The sequence below is a fragment of the Calypte anna genome, chromosome 1, assembly GCF_003957555.1.
Source record: "Calypte anna isolate BGI_N300 chromosome 1, bCalAnn1_v1.p, whole genome shotgun sequence".
Taxonomy (NCBI): domain Eukaryota; kingdom Metazoa; phylum Chordata; class Aves; order Apodiformes; family Trochilidae; genus Calypte; species Calypte anna.
In genome coordinates, this window is record NC_044244.1 from 6,692,850 (window position 1) to 6,711,245 (window position 18,396).

General features: G+C 43.3%; 1 protein-coding gene across 2 annotated transcripts in view; it reads left to right on the forward strand.

Moving 5' to 3' along the window:
• The window catches only part of CAMK1D (calcium/calmodulin dependent protein kinase ID), a 228,202-nt gene that overhangs the window by 178,427 nt on the left and 31,379 nt on the right, over positions 1-18,396 (forward strand). For both annotated transcript variants that reach the window (XM_030466180.1, XM_030466169.1), the window contains exons 5-6: positions 4,419-4,545; positions 14,784-14,859. In XM_030466180.1, coding sequence (XP_030322040.1) covers positions 4,419-4,545; positions 14,784-14,859 — 203 coding nt within the window. The remainder of the gene's footprint in view (positions 1-4,418; positions 4,546-14,783; positions 14,860-18,396) is intronic.

The window sequence follows — 18,396 nt, forward strand, 5'->3', positions numbered from 1 at the left end:
TCAAGGTTTATTGCCAGAAATTAAGAATTCAGTGAATGAAATATCACCTCTAGTTGTTTTTTGGTGGGATGCTCCAAACAAGAGTTGCTTTGGATGCTGATGCTGTGGCCTTCAATTGTCCCCATGTAAAGACAGTGGAATTTGGCTAAATAGGTCACATTATGTAAAGGCTAAATGAGCATTCATTGAGTCAAGAACCACAAAAAAAGGTTGGTTTGTTTTTTAATTCTTAAAATTTTATCAAATGCATTTTAAAATTACTTGTGTTTTTATGCAGTCTAGTATTAAAATGCATGTTTGCAATTTTTTTTGCAAGCCCTCTGAGTGAAGGTTGTGGTGCTGGAAATGTGGCCTCACTGTTTTGCCTTAGGATGGGTGAAAAAAACGTAGTGATGAAAGATACTATTTATTTGCTTTTCATCTCCTCCAAAATGAGTGCTAATGTGAAATGCTGCCTGGTGTAAAATAATAAATGACAGGCATGTTCCAACAATGCCATGCAGCAAGGCCAAAACAGAGCCCATTACTGGTGTCACCACCAGCTCTGCAGTCCTCCAAGGTGGAGCAGTGCCCAGGACAGGCAGATGTGGCTTTGGTGAAAAGCCTCAGTACAGCCATTTCCTTCTGCTCTTTGAATCCCAAACGTGAGGCTTTTTAACTGTGTGCACCCCATTCCTGTGGGGCTGTGAGGTTTTCCACATCTTCCTGCTGCAAGGCTCTTGCCTCAGTCCTCAACACTTCTGCCAGAAGTGAGAAATCTGTATTGTTTGCTTCAAAAGAAAACTAAAATCATAGAAAGTATATATTTAAGTTTGGCACAAATTTAAGGTAAAATGTTGAATCCACTGAAGGAAACTCTCCACTGATGTCCACAAATAATATTTTCTCCTCCATGTTGTGCAGTTCAGTCCTACTACTCCCAAAGAATGAGTTTTTTTGTAAGGAAACACTGGTCTGGGTCTTCCAGCTCCTTACAGTCTTCACAGAATGCCCTCAGTTCCCATTCACTTCCTGCTCCTATGCTGAGGTCCATGGAAATATTCTTGTATTTATTAGAATTCCACCACACTTTGGTGTGGAAGTGTTGTTTGGTTTCCCAAGTTCAATTTTTAGGAAATAAGTTCAGGCTTCTTTCTGCAGCCAGAGGTTTTAGAGGGAGGTCTGTGTCCTCTTAGCTCAGATATTCAGTTGTATGAGCTCTTAATTTTCCTGTCTTTATAATTTAAAGGAAGGCCATAGCTCTCACTATAAAACAGATACACCTTATTTTAAAATTTAAGATTTGAAATCCAGTAACTGGAAAGTGAATTAATCTTCAAATTACTTTCATTTTCCTTACAGAGTTTCTGTAAGGAAATGCTGAATTTAGATCAAACCAACCTTCTCCAGTGGAATTTTGGGGCAAAAACGAACACTTATTCTTTATTTGTGAATTTTGTCAGTACCATATCAGCTGTTAAAATGACTCATGAAATATGGTACATGAGGAACACCTACTGTGAGATTCTATTAGTACAAACATACCATGATAGTGAAAATAAGGATATAATGAGGCTTCTTTTTTGTCTCAAAATATCAAGATAAGTGCAAGTTTTGGATTATGATCACCCAAAATGAAGCATCTGGGACAGAACTGCTCTATAAAAACACAACCTTGAAAGCATCTATAACATTTATTGTAATTATGTGTTTCTCAGATACCAAAATAGTACTTGCTGTGCTGTTGGGAAAGGCAGAACTCTTCTCAAAGTCTCTAATCTAAATAACACAGCAGCAGATAACAAGAAATGGCAGCAGATGAAATCCAGGGTGTACAGAAGGACTGAAAGGCTGATCAGCTCCTCCTGTTGGTACAGAGCCACCTTGTTAACACTTCTTCAATTAAATAGCTTGAAGAACCAGAGTATTTTTAAGTGTTTTTGAAGATAGTTTAAGTTTTTAATGGTGTGGGTTTCTTGACCTTATAAAATATGAGTAAGTGAAGAGCTGTGGTGAGTTAGCAGAAATTATTGGAGAATAATTGTCTTTCCCTTAATACCAGCTCTGCCAAGCCCTCAGCAGGTCAGAAGTGGTAAAAATCAGGAGGAACTCCAGCCAAGGGTAGACTGTGGCATAAAACTGACTCACTTAGTGCCTCAAAAGTGTCAGCATTATAACAGCCAGTTAAAGCAGTGGCCTTACAAGGTATCATGAGAAAGAAACCAAATAGTACAACTTCATAATTATTTTTATAAATATAAGAATTCCCCTTTTTGCCTCAGCCCCAGCTGGCTCACACCTATGGATGTAGATGCTCCCATGGCCATTGTGTCCCATGGGTAAGACCATCACTACATGGCTTCATTCTGGGGTTGGGGAACCTCTACTTTAACCTCTACTTGAAGCTGAGAGGGGACCTTAGAAGGGGTGGAGGTGTTGTCACACCTCAATGCTTCTTTGTTCCCCCCAGAGCAGGAGGTTATAGCAATGGACTAGGGAAGACAGATGCTTGTGCTTCTCCTTAACAGTCCAAGCTTGGATGTGTTCTAAGAAATCTGATGTTGTGGGGCCACAAGATGCTGGACCTTTTTCTGAGTCCAGATATTAAGTAGGGGCAGAAATGTGCTCTACAGCAAGAGCTTTGCTGTGTAGCAGTAGCATGTTCAAAGAAGCCATCCTGAAAAGCTTCTCCTGGAAAAGCTGTCAGTCTGTGGCTCTGAAAGGACCTGGGTTAGGAACTGTCTGGAGGTTCCAGAGAGTGGTGGTGAACGGTGCTGATCCAACTGGGAGCTGTAGTGTCCCCCAGGGATCAGTGTTGGGCCCAGTTCTGTTTAGTATCTTCATTGATGATTTAGATGAGGGGATTGAGTCCACAATTAGCAAATTCACAGACAACAGCAAGCTGGGGGGGAGTGTCGATCAGCTGGAAGGCAGGAGGGCTCTGCAGAGGGACCTGGACAGACTGGAGAGTTGGGCTGATTCCAATGGGATGAGGTTCAACAAGGCCAAGTGCCAGGTCCTGCACTTTGGCCACAACAACCCCATGGGGAGCTCCAGGCTGGGGACAGAGTGGTTGGAGAGCAGCCAGACAGAAAGGGACCTTGGAGTTTGGATTGACAGGAAGCTGAACATGAGTCAGCAGTGTGCCCAGGTGGCCAAGAAGGCCAATGGCATCCTGGCCTGTATCAGGAACAGCGTCGCCAGCAGGTCCAAGGAAGTGATTCTGCCCCTGTACTCAGCACTGGTGAGGCCACAGCTTGAGTCCTGTGTCCAGTTCTGGGCCCCTCAGTTCAGGAAGGAGATTGAGGTGCTGGAGCAGGTCGAAAGGAGGCAACCAAGCTGGTGAAGGGACTCGAGCACAGATCTTATGAGGAGAAGCTGAGGGAGCTGGGGGTGTTCAGGCTGGAGAAAAGGAGACTCAGGGGAGACCTCATCATTCTCTACAACTCCCTGAAAGGAGGTTGGAGCCGGGGGGGGAGGGGGTGGTCTCTTTTCCCAAGTAGCTATCAGTAAGACAAGAGGGCATGGACTTAAGCTCTGTCAGGGAAGGTTTAGGTTGGATATTAGAAAGAATTTCTTTATGGAGAGGGTGATCAGACATTGGAATGGGCTGCCCAGGGAGGTGGTGGATTCTCCATCCCTGGAGGTTTTTAAGAAGGGACTGAATGTGGCACTCAGTGCCATGGGAACCATGGTGGTAGTGGATTAAGGGTTGGACTTGATGATCTCAGAGGTCCTTTCCAACCTGTATGATTCTGTGAAACACAAGTAGAGAAGCTGTAGCATATGGACGGTTGGGCACTCCAGCCCAGCTGACATTGCTATAAAGTCACAGCTTTGCGGAGTGATTCTTGTTTTCTCTCAGCATAAACAAGCTGCTGTGCTTAGTACTGTTGCATGTTTTCCTAATTGGTTCTAGCTAAAACATCCTTGCTGCACATTTGCTAACTGTAAAGGCATTTCCTTTCTCAGAACAGTTTGTTTCCAGTGGAGAAGATACTGAAATTCTCTAATACCTAGTGGGTTTTCTTCTTTTTTTTAATGCTGTAGAAAAAACATTTCATCACACTACCTGGATTTACCATATTCACCTGCCTTCAAATTAATCCTTTTTATCCCTATGAAGTGATGATATGTCAGACACATTCCTTAAGGAACAGATTGACCTCAGTTCTTTTTTTGGGGGTGCCAAAAATCTTTACTCTCCCAGAAAACTGACTCAAAGCTCAAAGTGTCAGCTTCTTCCAGTAATTACCATACAGGAGTCTGGAGAAGATCTCCTTATAGGTTACAAGAATAAATCTTTAGGATTTAGGGAAACCAAATTACATTATATGTATGATGTAACTAAGAATTGTATTAAATGCAACACATCAGTCAACAGATGTTGTTACTGGACTTACATATTCAAAACCCATCTTACTTGTTCTCCTTTCTAGCCTGAGAATCTGCTCTACTACAGCCAGGATGAAGAGTCAAAAATCATGATCAGTGACTTCGGATTGTCAAAGATGGAGAGCAAAGGAGATGTGATGTCCACAGCCTGTGGGACTCCTGGTTATGTTGGTAAGAGATTTGGTTGTATTGTCCATCCACTCTTCCCAGCTGCAATGCAGACATAGTGAAAAGGAAGTTATAATACTTGGTTTCTAGTGCTGCTACATAATGCACATGAGATTTTACAGATGTTTGTTAGATGTCAGGAGCTGCTGGTGCTCTGTTTTATGTGCTCCTCTCCCTCAGGTCCCAGTCCTTCCTTCTGGGTTTATGGGATTTGCTTTGTGTTTTTAATGCTTTGCAGAATGAGCCTTCTCAAAGACTCTGCTTGTGGGTAAATCAGGAGCACCTGAAGCATAGCCTCAAATGTATTGATTCTACAAGCACCTACAAACCTAAAAAGCTCTACCTAGTGTAGCATTATTTTAATGATGAAGTATAGCTTTTGCCTGATTGCCCTGATAGAAGATGGTAAAATGAAAGAGCTGCATTTATTCAGACTTACTCAGTAAGCCTCTCTTACAGCTCTGTTAAGTTACTGACTCCTTGATGTCATTATGCAAAAGCTCTTTAGATCCTCAGGTCTCCTGTATTTTGATTGCTAGAATTTATTCTTTGCCCTCCTGTCCATTCAGTAACCACTTAACAGGCTGCTGATGAGCAGTTTTTACCAGCTTATCCTTTTAAAAAAGTGAAAGTAACTGAATGTGAGAATTATATGGCAGGTGATGACAGGGTCTGTTTGAGCAAACTCTATTTAAAACGCTCACTTCAAGCATGAGACAGGTCCAGCTAGCCTGAGCCTCCTACAATACCAAGCCAGTCAGCTGAGAGAGTAGAATTAATCTCTTGGGTACCCATGAAATTAAAGTGACAATGACTTCCCCAGGGATAGATTTATCTGACATCTGTCCAGTAGGGAAGACCTTTTCCAAAAGTCAGAGAGAGGCTCCTTTTGCTTTGCAGCTGCCTGTGTTTTCATAGCTCTGATGATAACATGGAATGAGAACTCAAACAAATGATGCAGTTGTGATGAAGATGATCAGAGGGCTTGATCACCTCTTCTGAAGCTGAGGTTGTTCTGAAGGAGTCTAGGGAAGAGAAGGCTCCAGGAATGTCTTACAGGAGCCTTCCAGTACCTGAAGGGCCCACAGGAAAACTCAAGAGCAACTTTTTACAAGGACATGTAGTGACAGGACAAGGGGTAATGGCTCTAAACAAGAAGAGGGTAGATCTGGTTTAGGCATTAGGAAGAAAATCTGTAGAGTGAGGGTGGTGAGACACTGGCCTGGAGAACCTGTAGGTGCCTCATCCCTGGAAGTGTTCAAGGCCAGGTTGAATGGGGCTTGGAGCAACCTGGTCTAATGGAAGGTGTCCATGCTAATATCAGGGGCTTGGAACTAGAGGATCTTTAAGGTCCATTCCTACCCAAATCATTGGTGATTCTCAGGTATACCTTTTTCCAGGGATTATCTTCATGCTGCACAGGCACATTCTGTCCTGATAATGTCAGGAAAAGAAACAGGTGTCTCTCTCCATCATGAAGCCATCAGCCCATCGTTCTTTTATTTTGAGGCATCTGAGTCACTCTGTACATCCTGAACAGTTGTCTTGTGTAATCACACCAGACTGGAAATCCTCTTCCAGAGCACTGACAGGAACTGAGCTGAGGCAGCAATTTTTGCTATCAGCTCTCCTGTACTTCATTAACATGGTTTATTTTATTCTGAAGTGGGCACTGACTAGAATAAGCCTGAGAGATGCAGAAAGGCTCAGAGGATGTTTGTGGAAGCACTGATGAAAACAAGGGAGCTGTGACTTCTGGGGCACTAGAGTGATCTCATATGGCCTTTCATTGTAGCCATTTACATAAGAAAACTTGCTCTTTTGGAGAGGGAGAATGTAACACAAATAGTAGTGCTTTGAGAGATGTTTGAGAGCTCCAATTTCTCAAGGTCTGGGCACTGATAGCTGCACAAGTGCCTCCAGGCTTGTTGTTACCTTACTGAGCTGCAGTATTTTACTCATTGTGGTTCAAGAGGTCCTGGCCACTTATTTCTAAAGTGCTGACAGGATTTTTTCCCCTCTCTCAGAAAGAAAACCTCTTTAAATGTTTGTTCTGTTTCTTTTTGTGCACAGGAGACAGCTCCTTTTTAGTGCTGCTTTTTAAAAATATAATTGGCTGCCCAGGTGACATTTTCTGAGCAGAGAAGTGTTTTGTTGTCAGCTGCTGTGGTGGTGCCCACAAGTGAGCCTCTGTGAGGGTTAACACCTGATGACATGGCTCCTGCATCCATGGACAGCAATTTGGCTGCATCCAAAAGCTTTCATGACTTCCAGCTCCAATTTGCAACACCTGTCTAAAATGCCCTCAAATAAATGGAAGAGTCCTTCCCCCTGATGGCAACAGGAATATGTGTTCTTGTCTGGGTCAGGGGAGTCATGGGCCACAGTGTTGGCCCATGGAATGTCCTCTCATTAAGTGCCAACTTTTTTTGGGGGGGTGTTTTTCCAGCCATTTTGCTGAGCATTGAACTAACTCTCAGTGATCCATTACTTCAAATGAAATTCCTGGTGCTTTTCTTTAGAGATATGTAGACTATCTCATTTTCTAAGATACTAGGAGGATTCAATTATTTTTGTCAGTTTAAAACCTGTGCTTTTACATTACTGGAAAAAATTAGGCCTATTGTCATGTGCCAAAGGCACCAGGGCAATGGTTAAGAAGTCATTGCTATTTGCTAGTCTTTATACTTCTTTATCTCCAGAAACAGATCCACTCAGATCCCACTGTGTAGGGTGCTGGATAAGCTTCTGACTTGGTACCTAACCTGATTTTAAGTCAGATCTGCTGCCTTTTGCAATTATTTGCAACTGTGCAAGGCCTCCTGTCATTTCTGTCCAATTTCAGTCATTAAGGATATACTTTCAGCTCTTTGTTTCAATTTTTTAACTCAGTTTTTCTTACTTTTAGCCCCAAGGAAAATGGTACCCAAGACACTACATTCCTGTTGATGTGGTTCAGACAATCATTGAATAAGAGGGGATTTAATTAGAATGAAATCTCAATATAATACTGGGTTTTGTTCAGAAAATCGAAGTATTACTTACCAAATTAGAGTATTCCTAAAATAGGCACAGCTGATAGTGCATTAGCACATTAGGTCTTAAGGCTCTGCCTTATAGATTGAAGAGAATTTGGTCCTATGGTGAAAAGATGATAGTCTGGATAATTAAGTCACTTAGACTTTAGGCACTTTTGTTAAGATGCAAATCTAAATGTTTACCTACTGAAGAGGGAACTGATAGTGCAACCTCTTCTAATGAAAAGGGTCTTTCATTTTCTTATCTGCCTAGGACTCTTATCTCTCTCCTTCTTATGGAAGGAGGCAAGGTGATGAGCTGGGGCTAGACTTGTAGATAGCACCTAAATTGGGTAAAATGAGGAGGCTTATGTGTTTTGTTTCATTGCCCATTAGGTGTGTGGACTGATCTTCAGGGATCCCACTCCATCTTCTAGTCTGGAGAAGGGGTCACTCAAAACCCTGAGTGACCTGTGTGATTATAGGCAAGATCTTTATAACCCACTGCTGATCATACATGGGCTGCTCAGCTTGAGGCTCTTTATAAGAAATTAATTTTCTTGAAGATGTTCAGAAGTCCCTGAAAATGAGTTTCTCTGGAAGTGTGTCAAGTTGGTCCCTCACCAGAAGGTGACTCCAGTCATTCAGCTAATTCCTCCAAAGACATTTTTAGCTGTTTGGGAATTAGGTCTCAATGACTGACTTTTGGTGAGAGCTGATCTCTCAAAAACTTCAATTTTTTCTGCAGATGGGAATTAGACTTGCAAAATACTTACAAGCATTGAAGTTTGGAAAAAATGTTAGAAAGCCTGTTTTGGACAATCTGATCTCCTTTTGCAGAAATGCTGAATTGCAAACTGTTTGTGGCTGGCTAATATCTTAATCCTACTGAGATTTAAAATTCTTGCTCTAAGTCCCAGCCCAAAGTCAAGTAAAATTTTCTTGACTGGGCTGGACCCTGAATGTGTGGTTGGTCCCTGTACACACCACCTCATTCACTCTTTTTATTTTCTATAGTGCTCCTGTGAAAGGTCCTTTCACACCTTTAAGTATGCAATGGATTTCCATGTTTAATTTTGACTTATGTGGTATCCTTTGAGCTAAAGGTTTGAAAAATTCAATAAGCCTTTGGAATATCCTCATTAGCAAAAAGCAACCTGAGGAGTTGTTGAGTAACTTGAGTAATAAATTAAAACTAAAGCATGGGGATTGCTGTCACTGGGGTTTGCTCAGGCACAAGCTCATGACAGGGTGATCATTCAGCTCCAGTGTTGGATCCTGAATCAGAGTTTACTTGCATGTGGTTGTAGCTGCATTCTGTCCCATATTAGCTATCTACATCTGACTCTAACGTGAAATAAGGACAGCAGGAGCACAAGAAGCCAACAGGCAGGCACCAAAACCCTGATGACCTTTGGAAACAGTCCATAACTGCACAGTCTTGGGCAACCAGAACAAGATGATCACTTGAGGTCTGTGTGAAAGAGGGAAAGAAGTTGTTTTCATTCCAGGAGTCAGTGGGAGAGGGACTCCAGCCTTGTGGTGAGGATGCTTCATCTGCTGTTATGGCTCTTTGCATCATGAGGAAGATGCTTTGTATCATGCCCAGGTGGCCAACAAGGCCAATATTGTGGCCACCAGGAGATGATTATCTCCCTCTACTCAGCACTGGTGATGCCACACCTCAAGTACTGTGTTCAGTTCTGGGCCCCTCACTACAAGAAGGACATTGAGATGCTGGAGAATGTCCAGAAAAGAGCTACCAAGCTGGTGAGGAGCCTAGAGAATAAGTCATATGAGGAGTGTCTGAGGAACCAATTTTTTATCTCAATTCAGGGAAATCATCAGGTGATTACCCATTAAACAATGTAGAGGAAATGTTTATACCACAGGCAGGGACCTGAATTAGTCAAAGCCCAAAGGCACCTGTATGAGTTCCAGGCTCTGTGGGAGCTGTGGAGCATTCTGCTGAAGCAAGCAGACACCACCTCTGGATGGGAAGGACACCAATATTCCTGGCCTTGCTCACTTCCACCTCTCACCGGACCTATATGAAACTGTATTTTGCACAGTCAGTGCACAGGAGTCAGTGTAAAACATAAATTAATCCAAGTTTCTTTGGGGGCACCATCCCTGGAGATATTCAGAAGACAGGTAGATGAAGTGCTGCAGTGGATGGTTTAGTGGTTAGGGGTTGGAGGGTGGATGGTTGGACTCAATGATCTTAGAGGTCTTTTCCAACCTTGATGATTCTATGATTCTATAAAGAACTGGGCATGTTTAGTTTGGAGAAGAGAAGGCTGAGGGGAGACCTCATTGCTCTCTACAGGTACCTGAAAGGATGTTGTAGGGAGGTGGATGTTGGCCTCTTCTCCCAAGTGAGTAATGACCAGGACCAGAGGAAATGGTCTGAAGTTGCAGCAGGGGAGGTTTAGATTAGATATTATGAAGAATTTCTTTACTAAAGAGTGGTCAGATACTGGACCAGTCTGCCAGGGAGGTGCTGGAGTCAGCATCCTTGGAGGTATTTAGGAAACGTGTAGATGTGGCACTTCAAGGCATGCTCTAGTAGCCAAGATTGTAGGGGTTTTTTGTTGTTGTTTTGGGGTTTGTTTTTTTTTTTTGCTTATTGCTTGTGTGTATGGTTGGCCTCAGTGATCTCAGAGGTCCTTTCCAACCACAAGGATTCTGTGGTTCAGCTCACCCCCCAAGAGAGGGGCTGGATTGGTCCTTTGTGCACCCAGCCATCAGTGGTGTGGGGTTGCTCCTGTCTGTCCAACTTCTTGAGTACCTTCAAGCATCCTGAGCACTGGGGCTGGTACCATCTCCCTTTGATGTCCCTTACAAACTCTTCCCCTATCTTCCTTCTTGGATTTCATGGCCATCTGGTACCTGCACAGCCCATTCATCTTTCCCCTTCTTTACATGCAGGTCCTGCCTATGTGATGGGAACTGGCATTAAAAACCAGCTGAACTTCTACTGCTGGCTTGCACCAGGCCAACATGCTTGGCCAGTTGAGCTGTGTCCCTGCCCAGTGCAAGCAGGTCCCTGGTAATTTTAACCCTGTTTAGATCTTCTTATTCCTCCCACGCTTCCAGCAGCCTGCTGGTTTGTCACTCCTATGGGGATCTACTAAACCTTCACCCTTTGTTCAAAGGCCTTGTTCCTTCTGGCATGCAACTTGTGGGAAGCCACATAAATGACAGAAAATAGCATTAAACTGAGTTCTTGTGAGAGAGAAAAATCTGCTGGGAGTAGCACCATCATGGGAGTGAAGAAGAATCCCTTTTATGTATGAGGCTGGTATGAAGAACAGGCACCCTCATGACTTCTGCAGTTTGTTCCACAAGATTAAAGTATCAGAGCAATCCCCATTACTTGAGCTCTTTGCAAGAACATGGATTGCTGTTCTGGCATCCATCAGCTGCATTTTTAGGAAGCTTATTAACATAGCTCTGCTCACTGGGGGTAATGTCATGGTGGTCTGAAAGGTTTCCAAATATTCCTGCTCTGTACCTTTTCTTAAAACCTCCATTTAAACCTTTTATTAATCTTTTATTATTAGGTTTTTTTTCCCTTAATAAAACCAAATCATAACTAAACAAAGAAAACCCTATCTGGATACTAGCAGATCATCTGGCCTGGAAGAGGAGTGCTTTAGGAAACAAACCTTTGCTTACCTGTAGGTGGGATGAGGCCCTGGGACCATTACCCAACAATTTACCTGCCACATGTTGCTCATTATCCATTCTGATTTGGTCTGAAACAGGGGTCCTGGATGTGGAGGAAGGGTCTGGATTTCCTTCCTTGCCTGCCCTGTCTCTGGCTGACTCTTGTGCAGCATTTGAGCCCAAAGTCATTCCCTGAGGAGGTGCCCTCCTGGAAGCCTGGCTGGCATTTTCCCAGTGCTAGAAATGGAAGCTTTGACTTTCCAGTTCTCTTTCCTGATGTTTTGTCTCCTCATCCGTCAGTGTTGATCCTTAATTGCTGTCAGCTCCTGGGTTTCATTGCATCTCCTGCTTTTGCCTCTTGGCACTTCTCTGCCATTATTTCTAAGAACTCATCTGACTTGTTTTGCAGCTCATTGCATGTTTCCATCTTTTCCATTTATCAGAGGCAGATGATGTTCAGCTATGTTGTCCTGTTCGTGTTGCGTGTCTGCTCTTTGGAACAACAGCCAAAAGCAGCCATTTGGCTTTAATATAATTATTTAAACCTTCTAGTTTTCTTTCTTCAGGTTTACCAAAGCTGAGGTAATTGGCCTTGGTCCTGCAGTCTTCTTACCTGCTTCCCAGCCACCATACACAGCTGTGACTTTGTTATTAGTGCTTTTCTTCTTTAAAACAAAGAGAAACGCTCCAGCACAGCTTTGATGTTTTAAGAGGGAGAATCTTTACATAGTTCACATCCCTTCATCTCAGATTTGTTTTCTGTTATGTTAATGTGACATATCTGTATAATGTCAGGAGCTCACTAGGATCCTTGGCGCTCAGGACTCATTTGCATAATATTTTCTTTGGGGGATATAGCATGTAAAATGTTTACTAATCTTGAAAATGACACAAACAGGAGCAGACAGTCAAAGGGAGCAGAGATGTGTGAATAAAGTATTAGGAATTTGGAAGGACTGAAGAGTTGGAAGATGTTTAATCACCTAAGGACAGGGAAAATTAACTCCCTTCTTCAGTATGTTTTTTCACAAGAGATGAGAAAAAAAAAGCAGAGTCTCACAAACCCTATTTGATGCACATTTTGGAAAAAAAAAGTTTGTTTTTAGGGGAAAATTTGGGACAGAAAGGGTCAAGTTAAGGGGCAGGAGGGTGTTCTGGAAAGGTTGTCCCAAGATACTTTGATGTACAGCTGGTTTATACAAGAAAAGTGTAAATTTGTCAGACTCTACCAGTTTTCCAGGTTGCTGAAGAGGCCATGGTAGGCCAAATAGAATGGCTCTCTAGTGCTCTATTCTTTTATCCCAAGTTATTCTTCAAATAACCCCCACGAGCCTGGCTAGCACCAACCTGACACATAGACCCAGCTGCTGGGAAGGGAGTTGCCTTTTGGATGCCAATTGAAGTTGCCTTTTATATTTCTGCAGCTCTGGCCACTCTTGTAGTAAGAACATTTTAACCTTTATCTTGCTAGACTACATCAGCATGTCCATGTCCTGGAAGGAGTCAGAGGCTTCTTGGGAACTGGAGTACAGGTTTCTGCCAGGCACCTAGGGCCAGATTAGGAGTCATTCAAGCTATGTACAGTGGAAGAAAAACTCCTTTGGCACATAGTGGGTAGGTGTTGGGAGTATTCACTCATTACAACAGTGATTAGCAATATATGAGCAAAACCATTTTTTTATGGTTTCTTAGTTTCTTATGTATGCACTTGTCCCATTTTGCTTGGTGACTTGAAGACTGAGTTAATTTTTGCCCTGTACTTCCATATCCTAGTCTTCAAGAATGATCAAAATCAAGCTGCCAGCTATATTTCTACCCACATTGCCCTGGATTTTATTCCTTTTTACAATGTCTCTGCAGTCTGACTTAGCCCTTGCCATGATTCTGCTGCTTATGGAAAGGCACCCTGGATGCCCTCACCTGCTCTGTGGACTGCCTTCCCTTAAATCCCTTCTATAAGTTCTCATGTCCAAGCACAAGAAAGTGCTTTTTTGTATATCATTATTGCTTCCTGTTCCCTTCCTTGCTGGCAGTTTTGACCTGAGTTTTGTTGACTTGTCTAGCTTAAGAAAATAACTCCTTGAAGAGCACACCAAAGTATATGTAGCAACTGCATGTAAAGCTTAAATTTTAATACCTTTATGTGCTTCACAGTTTTTCCACTCTTTAAGTATCTAACTGCTTTGATGTTGGTAGCAGAAGGTATACCCCTAAGAAATATTTTTGCTGGAACTTGCCTCTTCATTATTATTTTGCAGCATTTGAACTCCAAAGTATTTAGAGGAAATACTGTGCTTTTTAAAACCCAGTGTGGCAAGTCTGCTGTAGGAATGCCAGAGGCAGTGATTTCTTGCATTATTGTGTACATTTTGCTTTGAAAATAGCAAAAGCTTCTTTACATGAAGAAGATTAGAGTCACAGGGTTTTCATATTTAGGTTTAAGCATTTGCACTGCAAGATCCCAACAGGGAAGGCATAATAATACTCCAGGCTCCCAAACAAAAACATGCTTTTAAAACTCTCCCTGGTGTTAGGGAGGAAAGCAGACCCACAAAGCTTCAATAAATGGCCAAGCTCTCAGGCCTAGCAAAATTCAGACTATGGTGGCTAAAAGCTATAGAGACATAAGGTTCAGATCTTTTGTGCATGTGTCCAACTCCTGCTTATTTTTCATTTCTCCCTCTGAGGTTTCTGTGGTTCTAGGGGCAGGAGGACAAATGAATCCCTCTGACATCCCACAGACTTTGGAAGGGAACTGCTGGGAGGAGGTATGGTGGCAGTTCTCCTTCCTCTCCTGCAGATGTAACTTACCAATTCCCATGACACTTCCTGAGCTGCCTGTTGAAACCCACAATTTGGCAGCACAATGTGAGGGACCTGAAAGGCTGTCAGGGTGAATGTGCATCTCAATACCAGTGCCAGGCTCAGCATTCTTTTCCTCTCCAAGTGTCTAGAAGTTTCCTCTGACAGGGAGGTGATGGCTCTCTGCCTCCCATGGACTTTTCTGTGCTTAGTTTTGTTTTATGACCTTGGAGTTAGAAAATAAGGAGTTTAATTCACTATCAGAGTCATCCTTCTGTGAAAATATGAGCTTCAAAAACATCAGGATTGTAGCAAGGTGGGTGTTGGTCTCTTCTGCCTATAACAAGTGATAGGATGAGAGGAAATGGCCTCAAGTTCTGCCAAGGCAGGTTTTGAGTGGTTATTGGTAGGAATTTCTTCACTGAAAGGGTTATCAAACACTGGCACAAGGTGCCCAGGGAAATGGTGACATCACCATCTCTAGGGGTGTTTAAAAGCCTTTGTTGTCATGCTTAGGTCCGTGGTTTAGCAACAGACTTGTAGAGTTAAGTTAATGGTTGGACTGCATCATCTTAAAGATATTTTCCAACCAAAACAATTCTTTGATCCTATACAAGATATTTGCAGATGCAAGGGTTCTGTGGAGGGCAACACAAGGTCTCAGGGAGCTTCTGGTTTCAGGGTCCTACCTCTTGTCTGTATCCAAATGCTTGGTTTGTAACATGTGCTTGTTTGTCTTTGTACTTTCAGCTCCTGAAGTGCTGGCCCAGAAACCCTACAGCAAAGCTGTGGACTGCTGGTCTATTGGGGTCATTGCATACATCCTGTGAGTATCTCTTGGGTTTTCAGTCACAGGCAGCTTTGGGACCTGCGTTCTTACCCCACCATATAGTTACCCACTTAGTCTGAGCCAAAGAAGTTAATCTCTGACACTTGTTATCCAGTGTATCATAAACCCTGGACACCTCCCTGTTACTATAAGCCTGAACTGTGAGCAGAAGTGGTAGGAGATGAACTGGGATCCTTTAAATGGCAAAAATCCTGTTTGAAATAATTTGGGCTTCTCCACGTTGAGGCAATAGTGAACCAATCCCCTGCCCTGCTCAGTTTAGCTTTGGCAAGAAACAAACTTGGCCACAGAGCACAGGATTATAGCCATGGATGTATCCTGATGTGCCACTTCTCTCCAGATGTCAACATAATGGATTTTCATTCCCTGGGAAGAGCACAGAGGGAGATAAGGGGGAAGAGCTTTTCATATGCTGCAGTGAATTATTTTAATCGAAACAGAACATGAGGTTCTGAGAATTTACTGAAAATGAGGGATCCATTTCAACACACCCAACCACCAGGTTCCAAAGGAGAGGGTGAACTGACTTCTGCTCTGTCAATTCTGTCACTCTTCCATCAAACTGTTAAACTTCTGCGTTCAGGACTGAAATGTGCTCTAATGGGTCTAAATGCTGCTCATAGGAGTGGGGATTCGTTGCTTGAGAAAACCATGGAACCAGGACTTCTGGGCATTCTCTGAAGGGGTGGATAGGTCTCAGATCTCATGTTTATGGAGATTTAGTGCCTGTCTTCATTCAGTACCTGTCACCCTTCTTCACAAAAGGCTCACTGCGATGACTTAGATTGGAAGAGACCTCAGGAAGCCCTATCTTGAGCTCAGAGCAGGTTGCCTAATGCTTCCTTCATTTGGATTTTAAATCCAAATGCAGATGGAGACTGCACGAGGTTTCTGGGCAACCTGTTCCACTGTTTAACTGTCTACATCGGGAAAAAGGTTTTTCTTATACCCAGACTTGCCTACATGAATTCTAGCAGCCAGTACTCTAGATATGGGTGTACCTGAAGTGCTTGATCCATGGAAGTGGGTAATTCACTGACTGAGCCAGCAACAACACCTGGAAGGATATGAGAGGTGTCCTGGCCACTGTGGTCACAGGGGTACTGTAGTACTAGGTTAATGCTCTCCAGAGGGTGGAGAGCATTATGGAGAGTGTTATGGAGCCATAACATTTTTGGGCACTATCACCTGAATCCCAGCTCTGTGTGGATGAACATATAAAATCACTGCAAATGTTTGGGTAGGGAGATAAATGCAGAACTTTTTCGTGAACCTGTTGGGAGACTTTCTCTGCCTTATGGACCTACCTTGATGGGGTGGTCTGTGCTCAGTGCTTGAGCTCCTGAGTCCATGAATGCCATTCAGATGATTGCATTGGTTGTGTCAGGCTTTGAAGCAGGAGCCATTCACTCAGCTCTTCAAGAAGAGGTCACCATGGGCTGACCACAGAGAGCACAAGGAGCCTGTTCCTTTTGTGCAAGAGGGCACAGAGCTGCTGTGTAGCTGTTGACTGCAGGGAAAACAAATGTCTTTTCATGCCACCATCACCAGTGCTTTCCCTTTTTTTCCAATTTTTCCCTTTTACACAACTGTCACAGTTACACAAGACTGAAGGGAAATGCAGCTCCAATGAGCCCCAGCATTAAAGCATTCCCACTTTGTTCCCTTTCTCTTTATGCAAACGTTTCAGGGCTTGTCAACATGAATAACTTTTTGATGGTGTAGTAGAACTATTTTTGCCAGGACAAATATCATTGTTGGATTATCCACTCTGTGAAAATGTTTGTTCCTTACATTTTCATTTAGTCTTGAGCATAAGCTATATGCTACTCCAAATAACTTTTAAATATTAAAATAGCATATTTATTTGCATGTTTATTTATTTATTTGAAGGAAGGCCCTGCCTAAAATCATCAGTTTTATGACTGGATTTGCCAATACACATGAATATTTGAAAACTTCTTGAGTACAAAACTTTTCAGGGGGATGGGTTTAATTTAGAGCGACCATCAACAACGAGATGGAAAAAACTTTTGCATAAAAAAAGCAAAAATCAAGAGTGCTGATTCTGATTTTGTAACAAAGCCCAGAGGGATTTGTGAGGAGGGCACAGACTTGGAGGCTGTGTCACACATCCTTCCTCGGTGTTCTTTTAGATGAGGATGGTGTGCTGACCCAAACCACCATCTTCCCCATGAAACCTAAGCATGGAGGGCCCACAGGTTGGGGGTTTTTTGACATTTTTGGTCCTTGCCATCCATGCCAGGCAGAATAATTTCTGTTGCTTTCATAGTACTTTGCTCCCCACCAGGAGGAAGGAGGTTGCAGGTTGAAGACACCAGAATTCTGCCTCACTTCCAGGCTCAGTTCATGGTCAGATATTCACCATGACCATAGGTGTCCATCTGGCAGCCCACAGGAGGGGTGAGCTGTTGCATTCTGATTGCCAGGAGATACACTTGACTCTGCTTTCCTCCATGTTTTCAGTCCCATTCCTCCATGGCTCATCCACCAAAGGGCTTTTTTTTTGCTGTCAGACGTGGTGTTGTTTCACTTGTTGCTTTTATGAATCTTTTATAATATGGATGAAGCACTGCTAAGCAATGTGTCCACCCTATTAGCAAAAACATCTCTGATAGGTGGAAGGTTTCAGTCTCATTCATAAACTTCCCCCTTTTCCATAGCAAGGCTTCTCTTTCCATAAGGTTCCCCTCAGTCATTTCCTACTCTGTTTTCCAAATCACCATGTGTTGGGCTTGTCAAGAATCTGCATGTGCACTCCTAAAATCTAAATTCGCCATTTGCTACCGGGGTAGTTCCCAACCCGAAGGCTTAAATCAGTTTGGTAAGAATGAGTCCCTTTGAATTCATGTTCGCAGGACAAGGAAACCTTTTTAGGGTTTCTGTGCTTCACATAATAAGGACCTGACCTGGGGGATGTACAGTCAGAATGAATGGCAGCAATGTGCTGCTGTAGAAGGAGCATGGTAATGTGTTTGCCACACACTACTACTGCTTGGGTGGGATTGGGTCTGAGGTCAAGCCACCTCCTTGACTATTTCACTGTGTGAGCTACATTCTTCAGCTCTTGTTGCAGTCAGCAGGACTCCTGGGATAATCAGGGGTTTCCTCATGTAGGTGCTTAGCAGTGTTTGTCACCTACAGTCACCTCCTGCCTGGTCTCAAGTTGTGACTGTAGGATGGTCCCACCCTGCTGGCCCTGGGACAAGGGTCCTGTGCACTTGACAGCTCCTCCAGTGCCACGAGGCACTTGAGTGGGTCCAAGCAGACATTTCACCAGGATGTGCCTTTCACACACAGCCATTCTGGGACAGCCACATGGGTCTGGCAAGTCAAACACACTGCAGAGAGCTTCCTTCTGGAGAAGCAGATGGAGACCAAGCAGGAGACCATAGACCATGTCAAATAGCACCAGATGTCCATGCAGAGGTTACTGGATCGCACCCTCTGTAGTCAGCCCCCTGCCTGCACAGAGCAGCCTCATCTGCTTCA